Source organism: Prinia subflava, chromosome 3 (genome assembly GCF_021018805.1).
Source record: "Prinia subflava isolate CZ2003 ecotype Zambia chromosome 3, Cam_Psub_1.2, whole genome shotgun sequence".
NCBI lineage: Eukaryota > Metazoa > Chordata > Aves > Passeriformes > Cisticolidae > Prinia > Prinia subflava.
The window spans coordinates 79,482,082-79,501,901 of NC_086249.1; the positions used below are offsets into that span (position 1 = coordinate 79,482,082).

Here is a 19,820-nt window from a genome sequence, read left to right on the forward strand (position 1 = left end):
ACAGACATTTAGTATAAGAAATGAATTTATAAAATACTGCCTGGTATGTTATGCTAGTGGCATAATACTTTCTAACCTATAATTGAGGACAGTGGGGAAGAACACTTTCAGCCCTTTCTTCCACTTCCCTTACTACAGAGACACACCCTGAATAAATTGATCTTCCCTGATTACATTATTTAAGTATTTCCCTTTTTTAGATTTTTCTTTACCGCATTTTTGTTTCTCTTTGTAGTAATTGTAGTTCTTTACTTCAGCTATAGGCATGTTCTAATTTACTAATATTATGAAAGTTAAAAATCTATTGAACTATAGGCATTTAATTTTTAATTTACTAGTTTTAATTTACTAGTAATATGAAAGTTAGGAATCTGTTATCTATTTTTTTCCAGTTTTGATAGTTTCAGGTGCAACTCAGGTTGGTAGTATCAGCAGTACCTGGTACAGCACACAAATGTCCTTTGCAGTGTGCTTTAATTGCAGTCCATATGGATTCCTCATCAGAAAACACTGTACAGCTTGCACCAATGCAGGAAAATAAATTTCAGTAAAAATAAAACAGCGACCACATGTTTTCATGATGGAAGTGGTTTTGGTGTATGATAGCCAATGTGGACTTTTTCTGTCTTGTCATCCAGCATGTCAGTTTTTCTGAGCCAAGTGGTTTGGTGTGTTATTTAGATGTTGAAATTGGTGAACTTCACAGAAGAGAAGAATATTTAAAAGTTACTGTGGTATATGATAGAATTCGGTTTCCAATAACTTGGTTAATTAATCTTGGATTACAATTACTGTTTGCACTGTAGTAACAAAGCTCCAGTTCTACTAAGCAGAGACAACTGAGAAAATGAGCTTGCCCTGTTGTTTATTTTTTAAACTGGTAGCAACACAAAGCATAGAATATCATGCATATAGATGCAAGCCTTTTACAGTTTATTTTTCTTTCTGTGATTTTAAGTTTGAGAGCCTTATTTTAAGACATCACAGGTTCCTTGCCATCTTGTGGATTTAAGCCCCTCTTTCCTTTGTACTGTGTTTTCACACCCTTTTGTTTCAGGGATAAACTGCAGCTCTCATCCCTCCTTATTTTGGAGGCTGTTGTTGATGTCAGCTGCTCTTGTTCTCTGCAATAGAGCCTTGGTGTAGCCTATTTTCTACCTGCCCCATTCTCTCTTCTATCACCCCACCTTTCTTTTAAGTGATCCTTCTCCTGATTTTTGATTCAGTACCTCTATGTGTAATCCTTCCAGGTACTGATGTTGCCACTGAGACTGGTTTTTTTCCTTACTGGTTTGGGTCCTTGAATTTTTGTAGCACACCTTTTCCTTATGACTGCTTGTTCTACTTTTTCCTACTAATACTTAAAATTTACCAGTAGCCTGAATTTTTTTTAATGTGCAATACCATCGTCTTAACAGATATGTTCCTGTATGGGAACTAGAAGTCTGTGTCATGCAAGCAGCTACAGCAAGTGATGTCAGAGATTATTTCCCTGAAGCAGCAGGTAGCTGGGGTATCCAAATTTTCCCAAGAGGCTGATTTTGAATTCTCTATCTTGCACCAAAATCCATAGCTCTTAGCACATTCCCTGATAAGCTCGGTTGTCTCATACCATTAGTTCTCAGGTTATCACATACCAGCCCCAAAAATGCTTTTGAATGAGGGTTAGACTTCTCTTTATATTTGATCGCTGAATTTGTTTTTCAAGATTAAACAATCAGAGTATTAGTTTTCCTTGCTTAGTTGTCCCTGAAGATTACTGAATGGTATTTTCTGTCAGCCTTGGATTTGCATGGGATCTGGAAAGGTCTGTTCCATTATTACTGGAGAGAGGGCTGGTTTATGATGGTGAAGATCTGGATGCATGGTAATGTGAAATATTTACCTCAAAATGAAAGGGTGTAGACATCCCTGAGTTTACTTGAATATTTTTTACTGGAACTACAAAACTTGTGTGTGTGTTTTGAAACTGTCTCATAAGCAAGGCTTTGACAATTGTGCTAATTTGAATTTGCTGTCAAAGGGATGATGGAAGCTAGCATTCTCAGCTGCTGACTTGCACTTCAGGCACTCTTTGGATGCTTGGCTGCTGTAACAAACTTTCTGACTGCAGTAAATTACTGAAACTTCAGGAGGTCTTGAGCTGTGAGCTGTAAGTCTTCTTCCATGTGACTGCTCACACATCGTTATGTGGCCAACATTGGAGTGTCCCATTTGTTTGCTGGGCTTATGTCCGTTGTGTGAAGAGCAGCTGCTGCTTTGTATTATTCAGGAAAAAGAGTGGCAGAGAGATCAGAAGCCTGCTGATTGTTGTGACCTGCTTCCTGCCTGTGGTTTAGGAGAAGGGGAGAAAAATGACAGCACAAAGTAGGGCACTGGTCAGCTAAAGATTCTGGCCTGTTGGTGGTGGCTGGTCATTTCCACATCCTGAGACAGTAGCCTAATAACTAATCGTGTAAAATTCCTGAAAATAAGAGAGACAAAACTGAGGGCAATATTCGATGACATGACATAGTGCTGCTTAGCTTTACAGACTTGGTTAGCTTGGTTTCAGGGTGGAGTTTTTTGAATCTAAATGTATTTGTTATGCACTAGAGGAACAGGAACAGGGCATCAAATAATAATTCAGATCAAGGCCTGTTCCTCAGAGTTTATTTTGCAAGAAGCTGAAGAACAAATAAAACAAAAATGCTTGGTATTAGTCACTTGAAACAATCAGGGATTCTGTGGTAGAGGAAGGGAAAAGGGATGTAAGTTCGGTAAGTTCTCCCCAGGGTCCAGAGAAGGAGGGCATGAGTGTATCTTCCTACTTGTCCCTATTCTCTTTTTTCCTCTATTTTCTTTCTATTCTATTTTATTCTCTGTTACCTTGAGGTGATTTGTGAATTTTTACATACTGACTCCTATTTCTGTTTAGTCATAGGATTATAATTTGCTGCTCCTTTAATACACTGCTCTACAGCTCCCAATATTTGTGTATCAGTTTTCTTCAGAAAGCTTTTCATTGAGGCTTGAGCCAGATTTGATAACACTGTTCTCTTGTGTGAGTAAGGTCTGAGTTAGATAATGAAGAAATTGTCTACTTCTGTTGTAACATTACTTCTAACAGGGTTGTGGTGTGTCACTCTTGGATATTGACTACAGGTAATGCTTAGTGCTTGACAGCATCTTGTAGCACCTTAGTATTTTGTATGGCTTCCAGCTGAACTGCTGCATGAGAGCAATGGCATAGTCATTTTTATTGAAAATCAGTAGCAGTATAAATTTTTAAATTTCTGTTAATCTAGATGGAGCAAGAACTCTGTGGTTAAAATTCCACATTTCAGACCTGTGGTTTTCAACCTGTTTTTTCCTTTATTTAATCTTCGTTCTTGTACAGATGTTAATCCTCACAATCTGTCTCCATGTTTGGAAATTATTTGGCTGCTATTATTTCCCTTTCATTTTTGTTGATGCATTTTGTTGTTATCTGGCGGGAGTAAGGAAGAAAATGTGTCTGAGAGCATGTGAGGGTAGAATGTCTCATCAGTGCAAGAGTACATAACATTTCTGGATGAAAAGGAATGTAATGTAGCAGCCAAAACCAAGTGTTTAATTTTGAACCAAGTTATTGCAGGGAGGTTTTATTCAGGAAAAGCAAGCTTTGGAGAAATTTCACAGAAGATAAAAATAATAGGAGGAGATTTAAAGGTGTTTAGAAGTACTTCATTTTCTTCAAGTACAGAAGGTGAGAATAGGAATAAAGGAGAATGAGAATCCAGCATCATGAGGCAGTATTGGTCTCTCCTGAATGATGTATATTTTGCACTTGGAAATATAGACTTTTCTAATTGCTTATTTTTGGTTTTGGGTAACTGCTTCTATGGAAAAAGTCAGATATTCCTATGGTGAAAATTTATCCTAGCTTATCCTTTTGAAAAGATGATCTGGTGCAGTGGAAAATTGTGTTGGGATAATAGCAGTGGAACAACTTCTGAGATTGTCTGTGTACGCTGTCTTAGAGCAGCTGGCACCTGAACTGCAACATAAGAGCTCAGAATAAGGAGCATCTTCCTAACGTACTTACAGAAGCATGTGTTCTCTGGAGCACTCCTGGGGTTTTAGAAAATCCCCTTTCATCCTCTTCCCTCTTCTGTGAAAGGTGTTTCTCTCTTGGCTTTGTGTCTCTCTCCATCAACTGAGGAATTAGCAATAGCTAGCTGCTGTAATTGTGTAGCAGAGCACTCAGAAATACAATTTTTTGGAAGAAAACTTCCATTTAAACTGGAAGAAGATATGTAAGAAATAATTTGATTGAAATAAATGAATGCTACCAAGAGTCCAGAACAAAAATGTGTTTGGTTTTAAGTTTAAAGCATTCTTTAAAAGTTATAGGACAAGTCATTTTGGAACCTGTTTTATTTGGGAAATTTTGAGGGATAGCGTTCCCTCTGCATTTGTGTTTTGAGAGCAGTAAGAGAAGAGGATTCCTGTATTGACTCTGAAATGCCGTTAGATGGAAGAAAATTCTAAGGGGAGACTGGGATTGCCAATTCTTGCCTAGGCTTATACTTTCTTGGTTAGCACAGCAGTCAGTGTGACTGACGAGAGACTCGTGAAGCTGCAGAATTCACTCGCATCTCATAAAAGATCCAAGAGTATTTCTTTATTTAAATTGTGCATTTGCTGGGTACATGCTCTATCAGGAAATTAATAGCTGTAGCTTTATGAGTAACTTATCTCATGTTCCAGTCTTTTTCAGGAAGATGTACAGATTTATACAGGAATAAATTCAATACTATTAGCTGTCTCTTAATGAAATCTAATACTGCATCTTTCAAGCTACCTCTTTGGTTACATGCATAAGCACAGAATCAAGAATGGTATCTTATGTCCAGTGATTATTTTTACCTGTACTATTCAAAGACCCTGCTTCTAGAAAGTAGCTTCTTGCCTCAGAAACTCTCCTAGATATAAGAAATAGGTGTTCATTAACCCAAATTCAGCTTTGGAACTTTGCCTTGAGATTTAAATTGAGACATATATATTTTTTTCTTTTTCTTTTTTTTTCCCTTTTCTTTTTCCTCCCCTACTGCTACATGCATCCTTTCATATTGGATAAAAATTTTGGTCCAGGTGACTTGGTAAGAAAATCCAGAAATCTAAGAATTTATTCAGCATTCAAAATGACAGTAAACTGGAAAGTTTATGGAAGCAGAGTCTGAACAAGACCTTTAAATTACTTAATACTCTGTGGACTAGAAACTTTAAAATTGTTATAACAATTCTCATTTTCCTACTGTTATGGAGGAGATTGATGGGATGATTTTTGGAAAAGCAAATGGTAAATTGCTTAAGACTATAGAGTGAATGTTGTCTCGAAATTGACAATATATTCTTTTTTTTTTTTCCCCTTAAAAACTTGGGAAATAAATGGGATTTTGAACTGAACAAACATGTCTTTCTAGTTAAAAAGTGAATATATGATTTTTCCATTGGGGAACAGAAGGTCAGCGGTTCAGTTTTATTTTCAGCATTTTATAGACAGTTTAAAGTGAAATCCCTTGAAAAGTAGGTAGCGGTGTTTCAAGGGATTAGCAGTAAAACGTAGCAATCCACAGTGATTCTGAGCTTTGTCCTTCTGTGCAAGATCAAGGTTAAACTTCTTATGTCTGAGGACTGTTCTTTGTTTATACAATACATAAATGTACTAATACTTCCAGTGAAGTAAAACTCCTGCAGACCATTGAATGTTTGAGCCATGGGAAAAGAAGCAGCAGTAGAAGCAAATCTTTCAAACACTTTATTTGAAAGAAGTTCAAGGATGTCTCCTTTATAAAATCTAGTGTTCACCATGTCCTGAATGGCTGACTGGTATAATTTTGAGGAGGAAGGTTTATTGATAGTAAGGATGAAAGTCCGTGAACAGGGGTACACTTCATTTGTTCTTTCACAGAGCATGTATCACCAGTCTGTCATATAGCTAAGTTTACCTAAATGTCCTCTCAGTAGAGCATCTGGTTTTATTTTCTGACCTTCTGTGCCTGGCTCCCTCCTACTCTGTTTTTGTGAAGAACTGTGGAGAGGGTTTTAGATGTGAAATGATTTGTAATTTTGTCTAATGTAGACACCTAAGGTATGTTTTATTCTTCCTGGGTTTTCCCTTCTCATTTATCTTGTTTGTTTTTGGTTTCATGTGTTTCTGAATGGAGAGGTAAACTTAAATGCTGTCTGCCTAGAGGAGTGGAGAGAGAGCCGTGCAGAGCAACAGCAACAAACATCAAACTTATCTGTGTCTCTGACTTTGTAGAAACACTGAAACACCCATAAACCAACACAGAGATATGGTCATTAATCACTGCTGCTGTTTTAGAGGTGAGATGAGGTCTCTTTTCCAAAAGTTTTCTTTAGGTCTGAAGAGGCCTAAAGAACTGCATCATTTTTCTGGAACTGCTTTTGAAAGAATTCAGGAAAAGTTGAGCCAATGCTCTTTTCTGGCCTTCTTGGTATATCTAAATGTGAAGCAGTGTGAGATTCTGTTGTGTTTACTCTGTAGCCAAGAAAAATGGGCCTAAAAAGCTGCCATCTTCCTGTTTGTCTAGTGTTGTTTGCAGTCAAAAGGTGTGAAGATGTTTTCTCTGCACAGCCTGTGTTTGCCCACTGCTGTCTAGAATATACCATTGCTCTTGATTGCCTTCAAAATAAAGCAAGACGACTTTCTGCACTAATAGTGGAAATAGTCACCACAGGTTGGGTCACTCACAGTCACTGCATCTGCATTAGGCTGCTGATGGAGGCAGAAAAAAAAACTTGCAGCTGCTGCCTCTAGTTGTCTGAGCCCTGAGTGCTGCTGAGGATTGCAGCAGCAGGTGCAGGAAAGAGAGGCTGAGGGCAGATGGCACAAGCACAGGGAGGGTAAAGGCTGGAGGAAGGGCATGCCAGGAAGAGGGATATTAGCCAACTGTCTGTCATTGGAGTTGCTTTATATTCAGACATAATTATTTTTTTTTCTCCTCTTTCAACAAATTAAAATCAAGAAAGATGACAGTTCACATTCCTTGTGTTTTCTGGTACGTATATGATAAAAGGGCATGAAAAGGTGTATAGTTTTCAAGATACTGGGAAATACCTTCTTCTAAAAATACTGTTTAAGATGAAACAGTAAAAATGCTGTCTTAGTGTTGTTTTTGGGGTTTTTTGCTTGGTCTCTCAAAGGTTATACTGTCTGTTAATCTTTGTCCTGTTTTCTGAATGACATATAGATACACATTTCCTAAAAACAGCACATGCCCCAAACAAATCAAACACTTTTTTTTTGGTTTTCTTGATCCCTTAAGGTTGTCATCTCTTATTTATGGAAAGATTTGAGCTAAGTTTTTCTTACAAGTCCTTTGCCATGTCTGTTGGTGACCATACTAAGCTTAGTTAAAGACATGATGAAGTGTTTTCTCTGTAATTTCTATTACTATCTATCTTCTAAGCATAGGTAAGTTATAAGGCTTGTAGCTGTACTGTGTAACTGTAACATGAGCTGCTATAATACCAGCTTGTTCCTGTATAATACCAGCTTTTTGTCCTTTGAAATAGAACTTTAAATTTAAATCATCTGTCAGAAGCTGAAAACGAACACTTCCTACTTTATAACAGGCATACTGTTCCAAAAAAGGCTATAGAAATATCCTTTTCAAGTAAAACATCAAAAGAGTTTTAAAATCAGTTTCCTGAAACAGCAGGGCACTTATTACGTAAATAGAAAAGATTGTACTTAGTATTATGTGGTTTAAATTCTGCCACATTGATTAAGCATTTGTATCTTGAACTGCACCAGATGAGGAAATTTTGTGGTATAGCAGTATTACCAATGAAAATCCTAAAAGATATTGAATTGGAAGGGTTAGCTTGTGTGAAAGTCACAATATGAAACAAGAGTGAATAGCGCATAAAATTAGAGTGGTGTTGCAAGATTAGCAGGCCAGAACTCAGATTTTGTTCTTCTGTTGTTGCAGCAGCTTACTTTATAACAGCCTGGATAGCTTTCTCTTTGTACCACCAGAGAGTTAACAGCCTAAAGTATCCACTACTTTCATAGAATCATAGAATATTTAGGGTTGGAAGGAACTTCTAAAGGTCATCCATTCCAACCCCTCCTGCTGTGAGGAGGGATATCTTCAAGTAGATCAGGTTGTGCGGAGCCCTACCTAATCTGGCCTTGAATATTTCCAAGGATGGAGCATCTTCCATGTGTCTGGGCAACCTGTTCCAGTGCTTCACCACTCTCATTGTAAAAATAAAATTTCTTCCTTATATCTGGCCTAAATCTCCTGTCTTTTAGTTTAAAACCATTACCTCTTGTCCTATCCCTCTAGGCCCTACTGAAAAGTCTGTCCCCATCTTTCTTGTAGGCCCTCTTTATGCTATAAAGTCATCTCTTCTCCAGGCTGAACAACCCCAGCTCTCTGAGTTTGTTGTCTTCATAGAAGAGGTGTTCCAGCCCACTGATCGTCTTGGTGGCCTTCCTTTGGACCTGCTCCAACAGGTCCATGTCTTTCTGTGCTGGGGGCCCCACATCTGGATGCAGTATTCTGGGTGGGGTCTCACCAGAGCAGAGTAAAGGGGCAGAATCATCTTTTACCTGCTGGCCATGCTGCTTTTGATGCAGCCCAAGATGCAGTTGGCTTTCTGGGCTGCAAGTAGACATTGCTGGGTCATGTCCAGGCTTTCATCTACCTAATGCTCCACAGTCCTTTTTGATAGGGTTGCTCTCAATCCCTGCGTCCCCCAGCCTATACTTACATGGAGTTGCCCTGACCCAGGTGCAGTACCTTGTACTTGGCCTTTTTGAACCTCCTCAGGTGCCCATGAGCTCAGGTCTTGAGCTTGTCCATGTCCTTCTGGATGGCATCCCATTCTTCAGTTTTGTCAGCCGTAGTTTGGTGTTATATGTAGACTTTTCGGGGATGCGCCCCATCTGTGTCACCAATGAAGACATTGAACAGTGCTGACCCCAGTATGGACTCCACTTGCCACTGATCTCCATCCAGACACTGAGCCATTGATCAAAATCCAGATACCCTCTGGATGTGGCCATCCAGCCCGTTCCTCATCCACTGAGTAATCTATGCATCAAATTCACATCTCTTCAGTGGAAAGAGAAGGATGTTGTGGGGGACTGTGTCAAAGGTCTTACTGGAGTCCAGGCAGACAACATCTGTAGCCTTTGCCTTACCCATAGTTGTAGTCACTCCATCATAGAAGGCTGCTAAGTTGGTCAGGTAAGGCTTGCATTTGGTGAAGCCACTTTCTCACATAACCATTAACAATTTTATTCCTGTGTGATATTTTCCAAAGTCCTATATGTTATGTTTCTTCTTGGGGTTTTTGACGTTGTATGCCTCAAATTATGAAGCTGTATTAGTCTGAATAATGGGCAGCTGAGACTGTGAGATAACTTGAACATGTCCAGAGGAGGCAATGACGCTAGTGAGGGGCTTAGAACACAAGGCCTGTGAGGAACAACTGAGGGAGCTGGGGGTGTTTAGCCTGGAGAAAAGGAGACTCAGAGGTGACCTTATCACTCTCTACAACTCCCTGAAGGGTGGCTGTAGTCAGGTGGGGGTTGGTCTCTTTCTCCAGGCAGCAACTGACAGAATGAGAGGACCCGGTCTCCAGCTGCATCAAGGGAAACATAGGTTGGATATTAGGAAAAAGTTTTATACAGAAAGAGTGATAAAGTACTGGAATGATCTGCCCAGAGAGGTCGTGAAGTCACCATCCTTCGATGTGTTTAAAAAAAGACTGAATGTGGCACTCGATACCATGGTTTACTTGAGGAGTTAGGGCAGGGGTTGGGTTTGATGACCCTGAAGGCCTCTTCCAACCTAGTGATTCTGTATGTGTGACTGGCTTTCAAGAAAGGAAGAAAAAATGTGAGCTGGAAAATTGGCTTACTGCATTCATTATGTTTGGCAGCCTCTTCTTTTGAGGGCGCCCCCATTGGTCTTGTACAACAGACACTTGTGCTGCACCTTCCTGCTGAAGTGGAGCTTGGAGAGCTGGAAAAATCTACAGCCATCAGATATTGGCATCACTAAGAATCTGGACTCCAAGCAAAACATAAGTGGGTCTTGCTGAGGAGGTGCAGTCTTTTTGTTTAAAACTTCCTTTTCCTTAAATGTTGAGTTTACATTTTAAGCGATCATTTGAAGCAGGCCCTGCTTGCTTATTTCACCTGAGCAGACTAATTCGTGTGATGGACATCGTGAAAACTTGGGATGAGAATTTTTTTTACAAACATCTTTTTTTACATTGCTAGATAAACACAGAAAATTTCATTTTTGTTGAAGGGTAAAATGCTGTACTGACTCCATAGCAGGACAGATGTAACACTCTGGGCTTTTCTAACATTCTTCCTTTATTTCTTTGTCTGTCTTTTAAACAGACTTCTATACCACTTACAAAAAAAATGTGCTTAGGCTCTGTGCTCTATTGGAGCTGTGCAGAAGTTCGTTACCACTAAACTAGTCTTGAGGTTTCCTGTTTGCAGTTGTTCTGCAATGTGAGATACAAGGTGCCACCACATAGCTGCAGCTGTATTAGAAGTTGGGATATCAGATCTGTCATGGGGCCAGGAGAGGCCAACCTTGCCTAGCAGCTGTTAAAGGCATTTGGCTGCAGAAACAGACCTCAGCCCTCACACCACTGTGCCCATATACAGTGGCAGGCCACACCAAGACAATGGGGTCTGAGGTGTGTAGGTAGCAAGGACAAGTTAGTTAGGACAGCTCTAAATTACTGGTTGAGCGATCCTTCACTTTTTTTGGAGATATGGTTGTGTTAACAAGAAGTATCATCTAAAAGCCCCATCCCTTCTGTGCCTGTAGAAGGGGACTGTGGCAGGGCTGTCCTGCCGGGGTGCACGGGCCATAGCGCCTCTGATGCCATTAAGTGTTGCACCAGCCTGGATCACCCTCGCCCTTTCATCTATAATTATGCCTTTCTGGTTTGTTTTTTTTTTTTTTTAATTTTTCCCCCTAAGTGATTTGAAAGCAAACCAAGTGCTTTTTGTGCTTTAGAGCAAATGTTCTGGTGCTGCCAGAAAAGCTCATGCAGCTACTGAACCTGCCTTTGTGTCACTCCTATATTGTGGCTGGGGCTATCCCTCAGCTGATTGTTAAATCTCTCCAGCTTGGGTGGATGGGTAGACCTAAACCAGGATCTCAAAAGAAGTTGAAAAAAAAATTAGTGAAAGCTAAAACTGTAACTGCTTTGTGGATGTTTCTGATATCTTGTGGTGTATTTGAACATTAAAAGTGTTTTAATTTTTCTTATTACTTTTATATGCTAGTTAATGACAAAGAAGAAAATGGTTGTCTCTGTAAAATAATCCCATATGTAGAAATAAGTATTAAACATTTTTCTTGCGTCGTGTGCAGTCAACTTAATATTCTTTCTAATTCTGTACTTATTCTTTTGCTAATTTTTAAATTATTGCAATGCACTTTTAATACCTTTTTTATAGTTCTTGATGAACTGAATTTTACTTCTTTCAATACTTTCAGTTTGCATTTCTGGACTTGAGCTTATTGCTATCAGGTTTTCCTTTTCACGGAAAGGACCAGGGAGAGGGGACACAGAAAACCCCTAGAGCTTTTTACCTCCTTTTAATTTAAAAAACAGGTTATTTTTTAAATCAGTTCTTTTGTAAATGCTAAATTGTAATAAAACATTCCTCCTTTGCAGTGGATTAATTTATTTACATCTTTGTTCACATTTATTTTTTACAGCCTTCCACTCATCTCTGCTTTCAGTTTTGGAAAACTGACCCCTTAAAATACAGACAGCAGCATCTATTGATTGTGACTGGGTCTTCAGTTTGCACATCAAAGTAAATTAGATAATAATTACTTGCACTTACTCAACTATCACTTTTAGTTCTGTAATCAATACATCCTAATGAGACCTAATAATGAAATACCCCAAATTAATTGTGAAGCTTGTGCTAAAACAATCAACTATTTTAGTTTGCCTGGATGTGGGGGGCTTTTTTGCTCAGGTATTGGTTTGACACCCTAGAACCACATAGCTGGGTGATGAATGCTTGTTCACTACAGCTATTTAGTTAACTTCCTTTAAAAGAGTGAGAATAATCTTACAGTAGTTTTTGATGCAGTGACCTCTTTCTGAAGAAATGTGTCTCTTGGGGTGTGTTGGCACATATTATATGAAGTATTAAAGTGTTAAACTGCAAAAGCAGTTAGACAAAGTGGCCTTTATGTGATCCATCTGTATTTGTCCAAGCACCAGCATGGAAAGGATTTTACTGGTTATAACAAAGGTTATAATTATAACAGCTGGTTATAATTTGGGTCAGTTTGTTTATTCTTTTTAAACCTCTGAATTTTGAGATTTCCTTGTAAGAGTCATTGGGAATATGTCTTCCTAGGTTTAGGTTAACTTTGGCCTTTGAATGAAGGAGATGTTATTTTCCTCTTTCTTCAAACATGTTCCACTGGAAATGCTAAAAGTAGATCCAAAAGCTGTATTCTTTTTCACAAGTGTTTATTTAAATTCACCTTACTGGTTCTTTCTTATGCCTTCTGAGTTCTTTGTGTTAGTGTTTTACTGGTCCTCAAGAACTGAACAAAACCATTTCAGATGTAAAGAAGTGGTTTTTTTGAAATCTTTCTATATGTCAAAACTATTCATGTAGGGTGATGTAAGGAAATTAACCACACACCCACACATGTAACAAAGAAAAAAAAAAACTGTAGGTGAAAACAAAACTTCAAATTTATTGAAACTATAGGCAGATTAACCAGAGATTGCATCATCATAAACAAGAAAGCTTCAGATTTAGAGAGTACTTCAGATGAAGGTATTTAATAGAAGTTATTAATTGCAGAATACAGTAAGCACATCCAGGTACTATGAAACAAGTTTGTATGTTTGTAGACTTTTTAAAATTTATTTTCTGCAACTGTATTACCTTAGAGAACTGAATATTGCCTATTTGCCATAGCTTATGAAAGATTACCAGGTGGGCACCAGATGCCCAGCCTGTCAGCAACAAATGCTGCATGGCTCAAAACATGTCTTGATTTTTCAGAGTTTGGGGACAGGAGGAGAGGTTGTTCAGCCTTCAAATCTTACAGAAAACCATGATACATCATTAGTTAGTTTACCATACTTCCCATGTAATTAACTAAATATCATCTAGTAATTGTATTTTACTTAATATTGTACAGCAGGTATTTTATGTACATCAGTGTCATGTAAAAGCCTCTGTATCAATTCTGTTCCTTTCTTTGTGTGTCTTAGGAAGACATCTAATTCTAGAACAGTCTATTATATCAATTGGCACTGCCTATTATTAGAATTTTTGCTTGTTCCCTTGGTGAGGGATTAAATTTCAAGCATTACTGTCAGTCATTTTTTAGTCATGTTCCTTTTTGCAAAACAAATTCTGAACAAGGAGAGCAACTGCTTCATTTCTCACTGCATCTTTACCTTCTGTTTGCACTGTCCTAACTAACCCTGTGGCATAACTGTGAGCTTTCCTCTTGAGGGCAAGAAAAAAATGCTGCTGTTCTACCCGCTGGACCAGGGTGTTAAACTAGTCATAGTATTACCTTGTGTCAGTCTGTAGGAGAAGATTCCAGTTCAGGTGGCCATGCTGATAAGAGTCCTTTCCTGTTGGTCATCGTGGGAGAAATGTATTAGTCCTGTGTGGGGAGGGGGAGAGAGTGAGGATGGAAATCTCATCCTGGTAAAAAGAGAATGGGATCTGCATTACAATTCTTCGTGTTTTGGCATTTGGATTGACACCAACTGGATAAATCTTTCACATGAAGAATCACTAGTAGATTTACAAGCTTGTTGGAGCAACTTCTCTTAAGTTCCTCTATGCTTAATTTTCCATCATCTCCAAATATTACTTCCATGGCTCAGTTTTAAGCATGGCTTCTTTGTTTAGTTTTTTTTTTTTTTTTCCTATCATTGCTAAGTTGTTGGATTGTTGATAGTTTATTGAAGGTAACCTTTTCCTTTCTGGACTTCCTTCTCATAAAGTCATACAGAAGCTGCAGTACAGCTAGATATTCCACCATTGGCTACGTTTATTCTGCCACATGGTTAGTTAATGTTCCTCACCTGTCTGAGCAGACTCTCAATGCAGCCATAACTGTCTTGATTTTGGCTGAGGTTTTGCTGATTGCCTTCTTGGATGGGCAATTTTTCAGTTTTTGCCCTCTCTGCTAAGGACAATTCTGTGTAGAAAAAATTTAATGTGTGCTTTTGCAGTAGGGCAGCTTCTGTTGAAGACAGGACTTCCTTTCATAACAAAACCTAATCTGAAGGGAAGTAATGAAGTGGCTGAAAATACATGAGCTCAATCTAAACTGTATTAGTTTTAATGCTTCAGCAAAAATACAATGTTGGTAAAATAAATTAGTTTTTTAAGACTGATAGCAGTGAAGGAATTGATAGATTAAAGTGAGTTAGAGTTGTGTATTTGTATTACAAGATTTACCTTTAGAAGGTCTGGGTTGTGGAGTTCTGTTTGCTCTCATTTAATGTGGTGTCTTCATTTCAGGTTGCTTTTGTTTTTAAGGTTGGAAGTTGGATTGCCAAGAAGTAAAGCAAATGACCTTTGGTGTGGTAAGGTAAAAGCCAAGGTCGTGTGAAACAATATTATATGGAGAAGACTGTTGCATTTCATGGATTGTGTGAAGGAAAGACTGTTACAGTTCTTTGCAGAAGTATTTTGAAGCTTTTCACTGGTGCTTTTTAAAGTGTGTCAGGTAGAAGACATCTCAGTATTTCAGGGCTAGGACTTCTGAGCATTTTGAGAAGGAACTTTCCAGAAAGCTGTACACTTTTAGCAGTAATGGATTATCATTTTCTTGATGGAAAGAAATCTTATGTTGCCATTAAAATCTTTGGGAGCTGTGGTATCTTTTATTTTGCAGTATGTAAGCAGTACACTAAAGAAATTTCATGCTTTCAGTCTGTGTCAAGTTTTTACGGTACTCTGAGGTGCTTTGGGAGGCTGTTATTTTGTTTTCTTTTCATTTTCCCCCAAATCTCGTTATGTTGTCTGCTTATAATCTTTTATTTGGCACATGGCTTTGTTGCAGAAGCATTTCAAATCTATTACTTCTACAGCCCCCCTTTTGGGAAACAAATGTCCTTTTTTACATACTAGGAAATCTTAGCTCTGCAGATGTCACAGGAACAGCCATATTATCCTTGATGGAGACAGTCTAATGATGTAATCATAAGAAAATAATTTTAAGACCTTTAATGTATTTCCCCACATTAAAAACAAACAAAATAAAACAAAACAAGCAAACGACCCCAAAACACAAAACAAAACTTGCTCCTCTGAAAAGAACAAACACAACACAACTAAATTGTACACACATTAAATGGATACAGCATTAAATGGATAAATGTTTAGCTGCAATTACATTGTGCATTTTGACTCTAAATCCTGTCTCCACTTTGGAAGGAAAGCTTGTGCCACTAAACATTTAGTAAAACCTGAACTACTTTACTGAAAGGGGTTATGTGTGAGCATGGTGCTCAGGAAACTCAGCATCTCTATACCTAAATACTTCTGCCAAAACTGCATCGTGCAAGGGGGTCTGCTTGTGAAATAGCACTGTTATTCAGACATGTCTATCTACACTAATGGGAATTTAAGAAATTGAGTAGGTTTGAGCACCCTGTCCTGGTGAGTTTCAGAGGACTGCAGTTGATGTTGTCAGCCCTGGTAAATATTTCTTCCTGTGCTTCTGTCCTTGCCTAACACCGTGGGGAAAGACTTGATGATTCTTACAGTAGGGGTCAATTCAAATTCTTTTTTTCTTCAGAGGTATAGGAAGAGTTTAATAGTTTTCCACCAATCACTACTCAAATATTATTCCTAATGTTGGGTTTTTTGATTATTAATATGCTGTAATAGTGATCATTTTAACTTGCCTGTTTCGTGAAAATAACGTTTGTTAGAAGGGGAGTCTGTGTATTGGCAACAGCAACCAACTGCATTGATGATGTCCTGTTTCTTCATGTCCCCAGGAATAGTGAGAATTGACCATTTTACAGTTGCTGAGATAAAATAAACCAACCTAAATTGGAGAGATAGATTATATTGACAACACCAGCCTCCAGAACTTGTTTGATTGCAGTCCCTTGTGGCTACATCAGCTTATCGACCTGTAGACTCTCTGTCCATTTTATGTCAGTCAGAAAGCAGGGCAGTTTATTGGAGACTGAGGTCCAAAGTTCAGGCACTTCTCTGTCATTGTCAGATGGGATTATTATTTTAGGGGGAGAAAATGGTTGAATAGTTACTGACTGACTTATTGTAAAACTATCAGTTCCACTGCATAAGTCACAGCCTTTTTGAGTTGTAAGGATTGTGTTTCTCAGTTATTCAAAGCATCAAAGCTCCTTTTTAAATTTGTCTTAGGGATCTCAGCCATGCAAATACATATTTGAATAATGTATTAATTGTTGTATGTTCTTTCTGGTTTTTGATTGGAAAACGAGAACTTAAACCTGTTTAACTCAGTTTAAGATTTTCAAAAATCATGTCCTGTGTAGGCCATGAGGGCAGATTTTGCTGGTGCTTTCCAGAGCTTCGCTGTCAAATGGTTTAGGAACCATAGCTCAGGCCTATGTGATGTTCTCCTGGGAACAAAATTTGTGATAAGAAGAAGCTATTAATATATAATAGGGTCTGCTATTATGTTTTATGATTATAGATGAAATAAGGAAAACACTTCTTTTTCCTAGAGTAGATATGCTGGGTTGTCTGGCATGCAGTTTTCACAGTTTGTACTGTAGCTAAAGGGAGAGGTGTGTATATGTGTTTGTGTGTATATTTACAGACTGCAGAAGGAACCCTTTTTGGAATATAGGTGATAAAACTTACACACTGAACAAAATTTCTGAATGAAGTTTGGTTTTTAATTACCTTTCTTTTACATAAACTACTAGGTATCAGAGAAGATAGGGTTGTGGACTTCCAAGACCTAGGCAACAAAGTCAAATATTACAGAAATCTTTGGACATTAGTCGTTTGAAGTACTTTTGCACCTTTTTCTACTAATCTGTAGTTTAAATGAAATCTACACCTTTTATTTAAAAATCCCCAAAATCTGCTACATTGATTTTCAAATATGTTCTCACCTCCTACTCTCTCTGTCCTCCTCCACTTCCCTCTCCCCCAACCCCGATGGCAGCAATTAGAACATTTTAGGTGACTTTTCAGAATTTACAAGGTAAAATCAACATGTCTCAGTTGGCATTATAACATATTTGAATGTCATTGGTACTATCATTGGACTTATCCTTGCACACTATTGTGCTGCCTCACATTGTTCCTGGTAATTGCTGGGATGCGTAGGAAAACGTGGAGGCATGCAGCTGTCTTTGTGCAGCTGACAAATAGCTTTGGAAAAGATTGTTCTTGCAGGTAAGTGAGAGAAAGACAACTCAGATTCAGTCTTTAATGGAACTCTGGGTGTGTTTCAGGTAGGGAAGAAATGAAATCCAGTGGGAGCTCTTTTCCACTCCGCTGACTAATGCCTGGTGCTGGACTGTGCTGAGCTGGGATCTTCCTGGGAACAAAGGGGGAGAGAAGACTTAAAGCCAGTTTTGTGCTGCCTGCACAAAACAGTGAACAAAGGCTTGCTAAAGACAGTACCCTCTTATTGATGGCAGATTTTCCTGCCGAGTTGCATTACTTACTGAATCATTTCTTAACTTTCTACTATATAAAGATGGACAATTTTGTTTAAATGCAGAAAACTGACACATGTGATGTTAGTGCGAGGATGTGGAACGACTGCAGAAGGAAAATACATTCTTGGAATGCTGCTATTTTTTTTTTTCTTCTCAGATCAGGACTTGGAATGCCACATGTGGGATACTTTGATAATGCTATATGCAAAAATTAAACAGATTTTATAAATAAGCTTCTGTTAATATATATCCATATAACATTTTATACATTCGGAGGAAGTGAAAGTAATACATTATGACTAGAATTTACTATCAAGATGTTGCCATATTTTAGTGGCTGAAAAACCAAGAAAAGTCATTATGACTTCCCTTATTTTTAAAAGAGAGTTTTCCCTATATGGCATTCCCATTTTGCCCTAGCCTTTTTCTTGCTTATTTTACAAGAATTCAAACGAAAAAATGAGTAAGAATTATATGACCTAATTTACTGAGGATCATGTTTTAATATTTTGTTGCAGAAGGACTCCATGAAAGATGACAGAAGAAGTTATTGTTATTGCAAAGTGGGATTACACTGCACAGCAGGACCAAGAACTTGACATCAAGAAAAATGAGCGTCTTTGGCTATTAGATGATTCTAAGACATGGTGGAGGGTAAGAAACGCGGCCAACAAAACGGGATATGTGCCATCAAATTATGTGGAGCGAAAAAACAGCTTGAAGAAAGGTTCTCTGGTTAAAAATCTAAAGGACACATTGGGTAAGTCCTTTTGTATTTTGGAATAAATTTAGTAGACTTGATGAGTTTCAGGTTGCAAATGTTAATGTGGATATAAATATTTTTTTAACATGTGTGTTCGGATTGTCTTTATGCTTAGTTTGAGATGACTTGATGGGTAGGTGATTGAGGGAGGGAGAGACAGAGACAGTGGGTGTGGGTGGAGAATCATAGGCAAAAATTTGTAATGTTTTCTTGCATCACATCCAGAAAAAAAGATGTTACTTTTGTTCCAGTTTGTCAAAGGTTGTCTATTTTCAGTAGCTGAAGAGCTGTGAGTTTCATACACATATCAGCTGCTGAATCCTCTCCTTTCATGCCACCTCTTCTGACTTGAAGGATGAAGGATGTAGACTGGATTGTTCAGCATATATATCACAGCCAAAGCTAAATCACTTTATGAATGGGATTTTACAGTGTAGCTATGTACAGAGCCAGGGGTTAAGTTTCTGTGGTGTGAGATGTTCTGTTGACTTTCAAGTCCTGAAATATGTATTCTATTTTATACTTGCATATAAAGTCTTCACAACAGTATCTCATACATATAAAATAATCTAGCTTTGAAAAATTTTGTGTGTGTTTTAAAGAAATCTATTTGAAAGTCAAGTGATTTTTTTCTCTTTGATTTTTAAAGAGTGATTAAAAAGAGCTAGAAAACATACATACAGCTAGAAAACATTATACCCATAGTGATAAGTTGTTGTTTTACATGAGGAAAACCTAGTAGTGATATTTTAGGATGTTACGAATAAAAAAGAAACAGACACATGAAAAGTGTTTTAGGGGCTTTTCTTTTGCATCTGTTTTGGTTTTTTGCCTGTATTTTATGAAATCTTACATAGGGAAAATTTGTTCTGTTCCAGACTGCTATACAAAATGACTCTTCAATAGAAAAATCAGAGTTCGGGATTAGTAGAAAGTTAAAAAGTTCACTTAAAAATAACATGGCAATAGCTTATGTGGGATTATCCTGTGCCAAAGTTGTTTCCAACAGGTTTTGTTTCTTAATCATTCCTTCATTACCATTTCTTCCACTGCTAAATTGCCATAAGCTACGTGGAAATTGGGGAATAGAGGATGGGTGGCAGGCAAACAAGGTTATCATAAAATTTACCATGGTAATATTTAGTACCACAGTCCTTTCTACAGATACTCTTGGAATATACTGACTATAGTGCCAGGAAATGTGATTATGCCTTTTCAAAGATTTGAGTGGTTAAAATCCAAGTCCCAGTTGTAAAATTAAGCTCTTTTTATGTAGATCTGTGTTGTTGAAAACTTGAATTTGATGTATGTATTTTGAAAGGTACCTTAG

The 19,820-nt window shown here is 37.9% G+C and overlaps 1 protein-coding gene across 1 annotated transcript in view; it reads left to right on the plus strand.

Annotated features, from left to right (window-relative positions):
• NCK2 (NCK adaptor protein 2) overlaps positions 1 to 19,820 on the plus strand; it is an 84,822-nt gene that overhangs the window by 35,073 nt on the left and 29,929 nt on the right. Inside the window, exon 3 of the mRNA XM_063392667.1 lies at positions 18,246 to 18,487. Within this exon, the coding sequence (XP_063248737.1) occupies positions 18,262 to 18,487 (226 nt within the window). The 5' untranslated portion in view covers positions 18,246 to 18,261. The remainder of the gene's footprint in view (positions 1 to 18,245; positions 18,488 to 19,820) is intronic.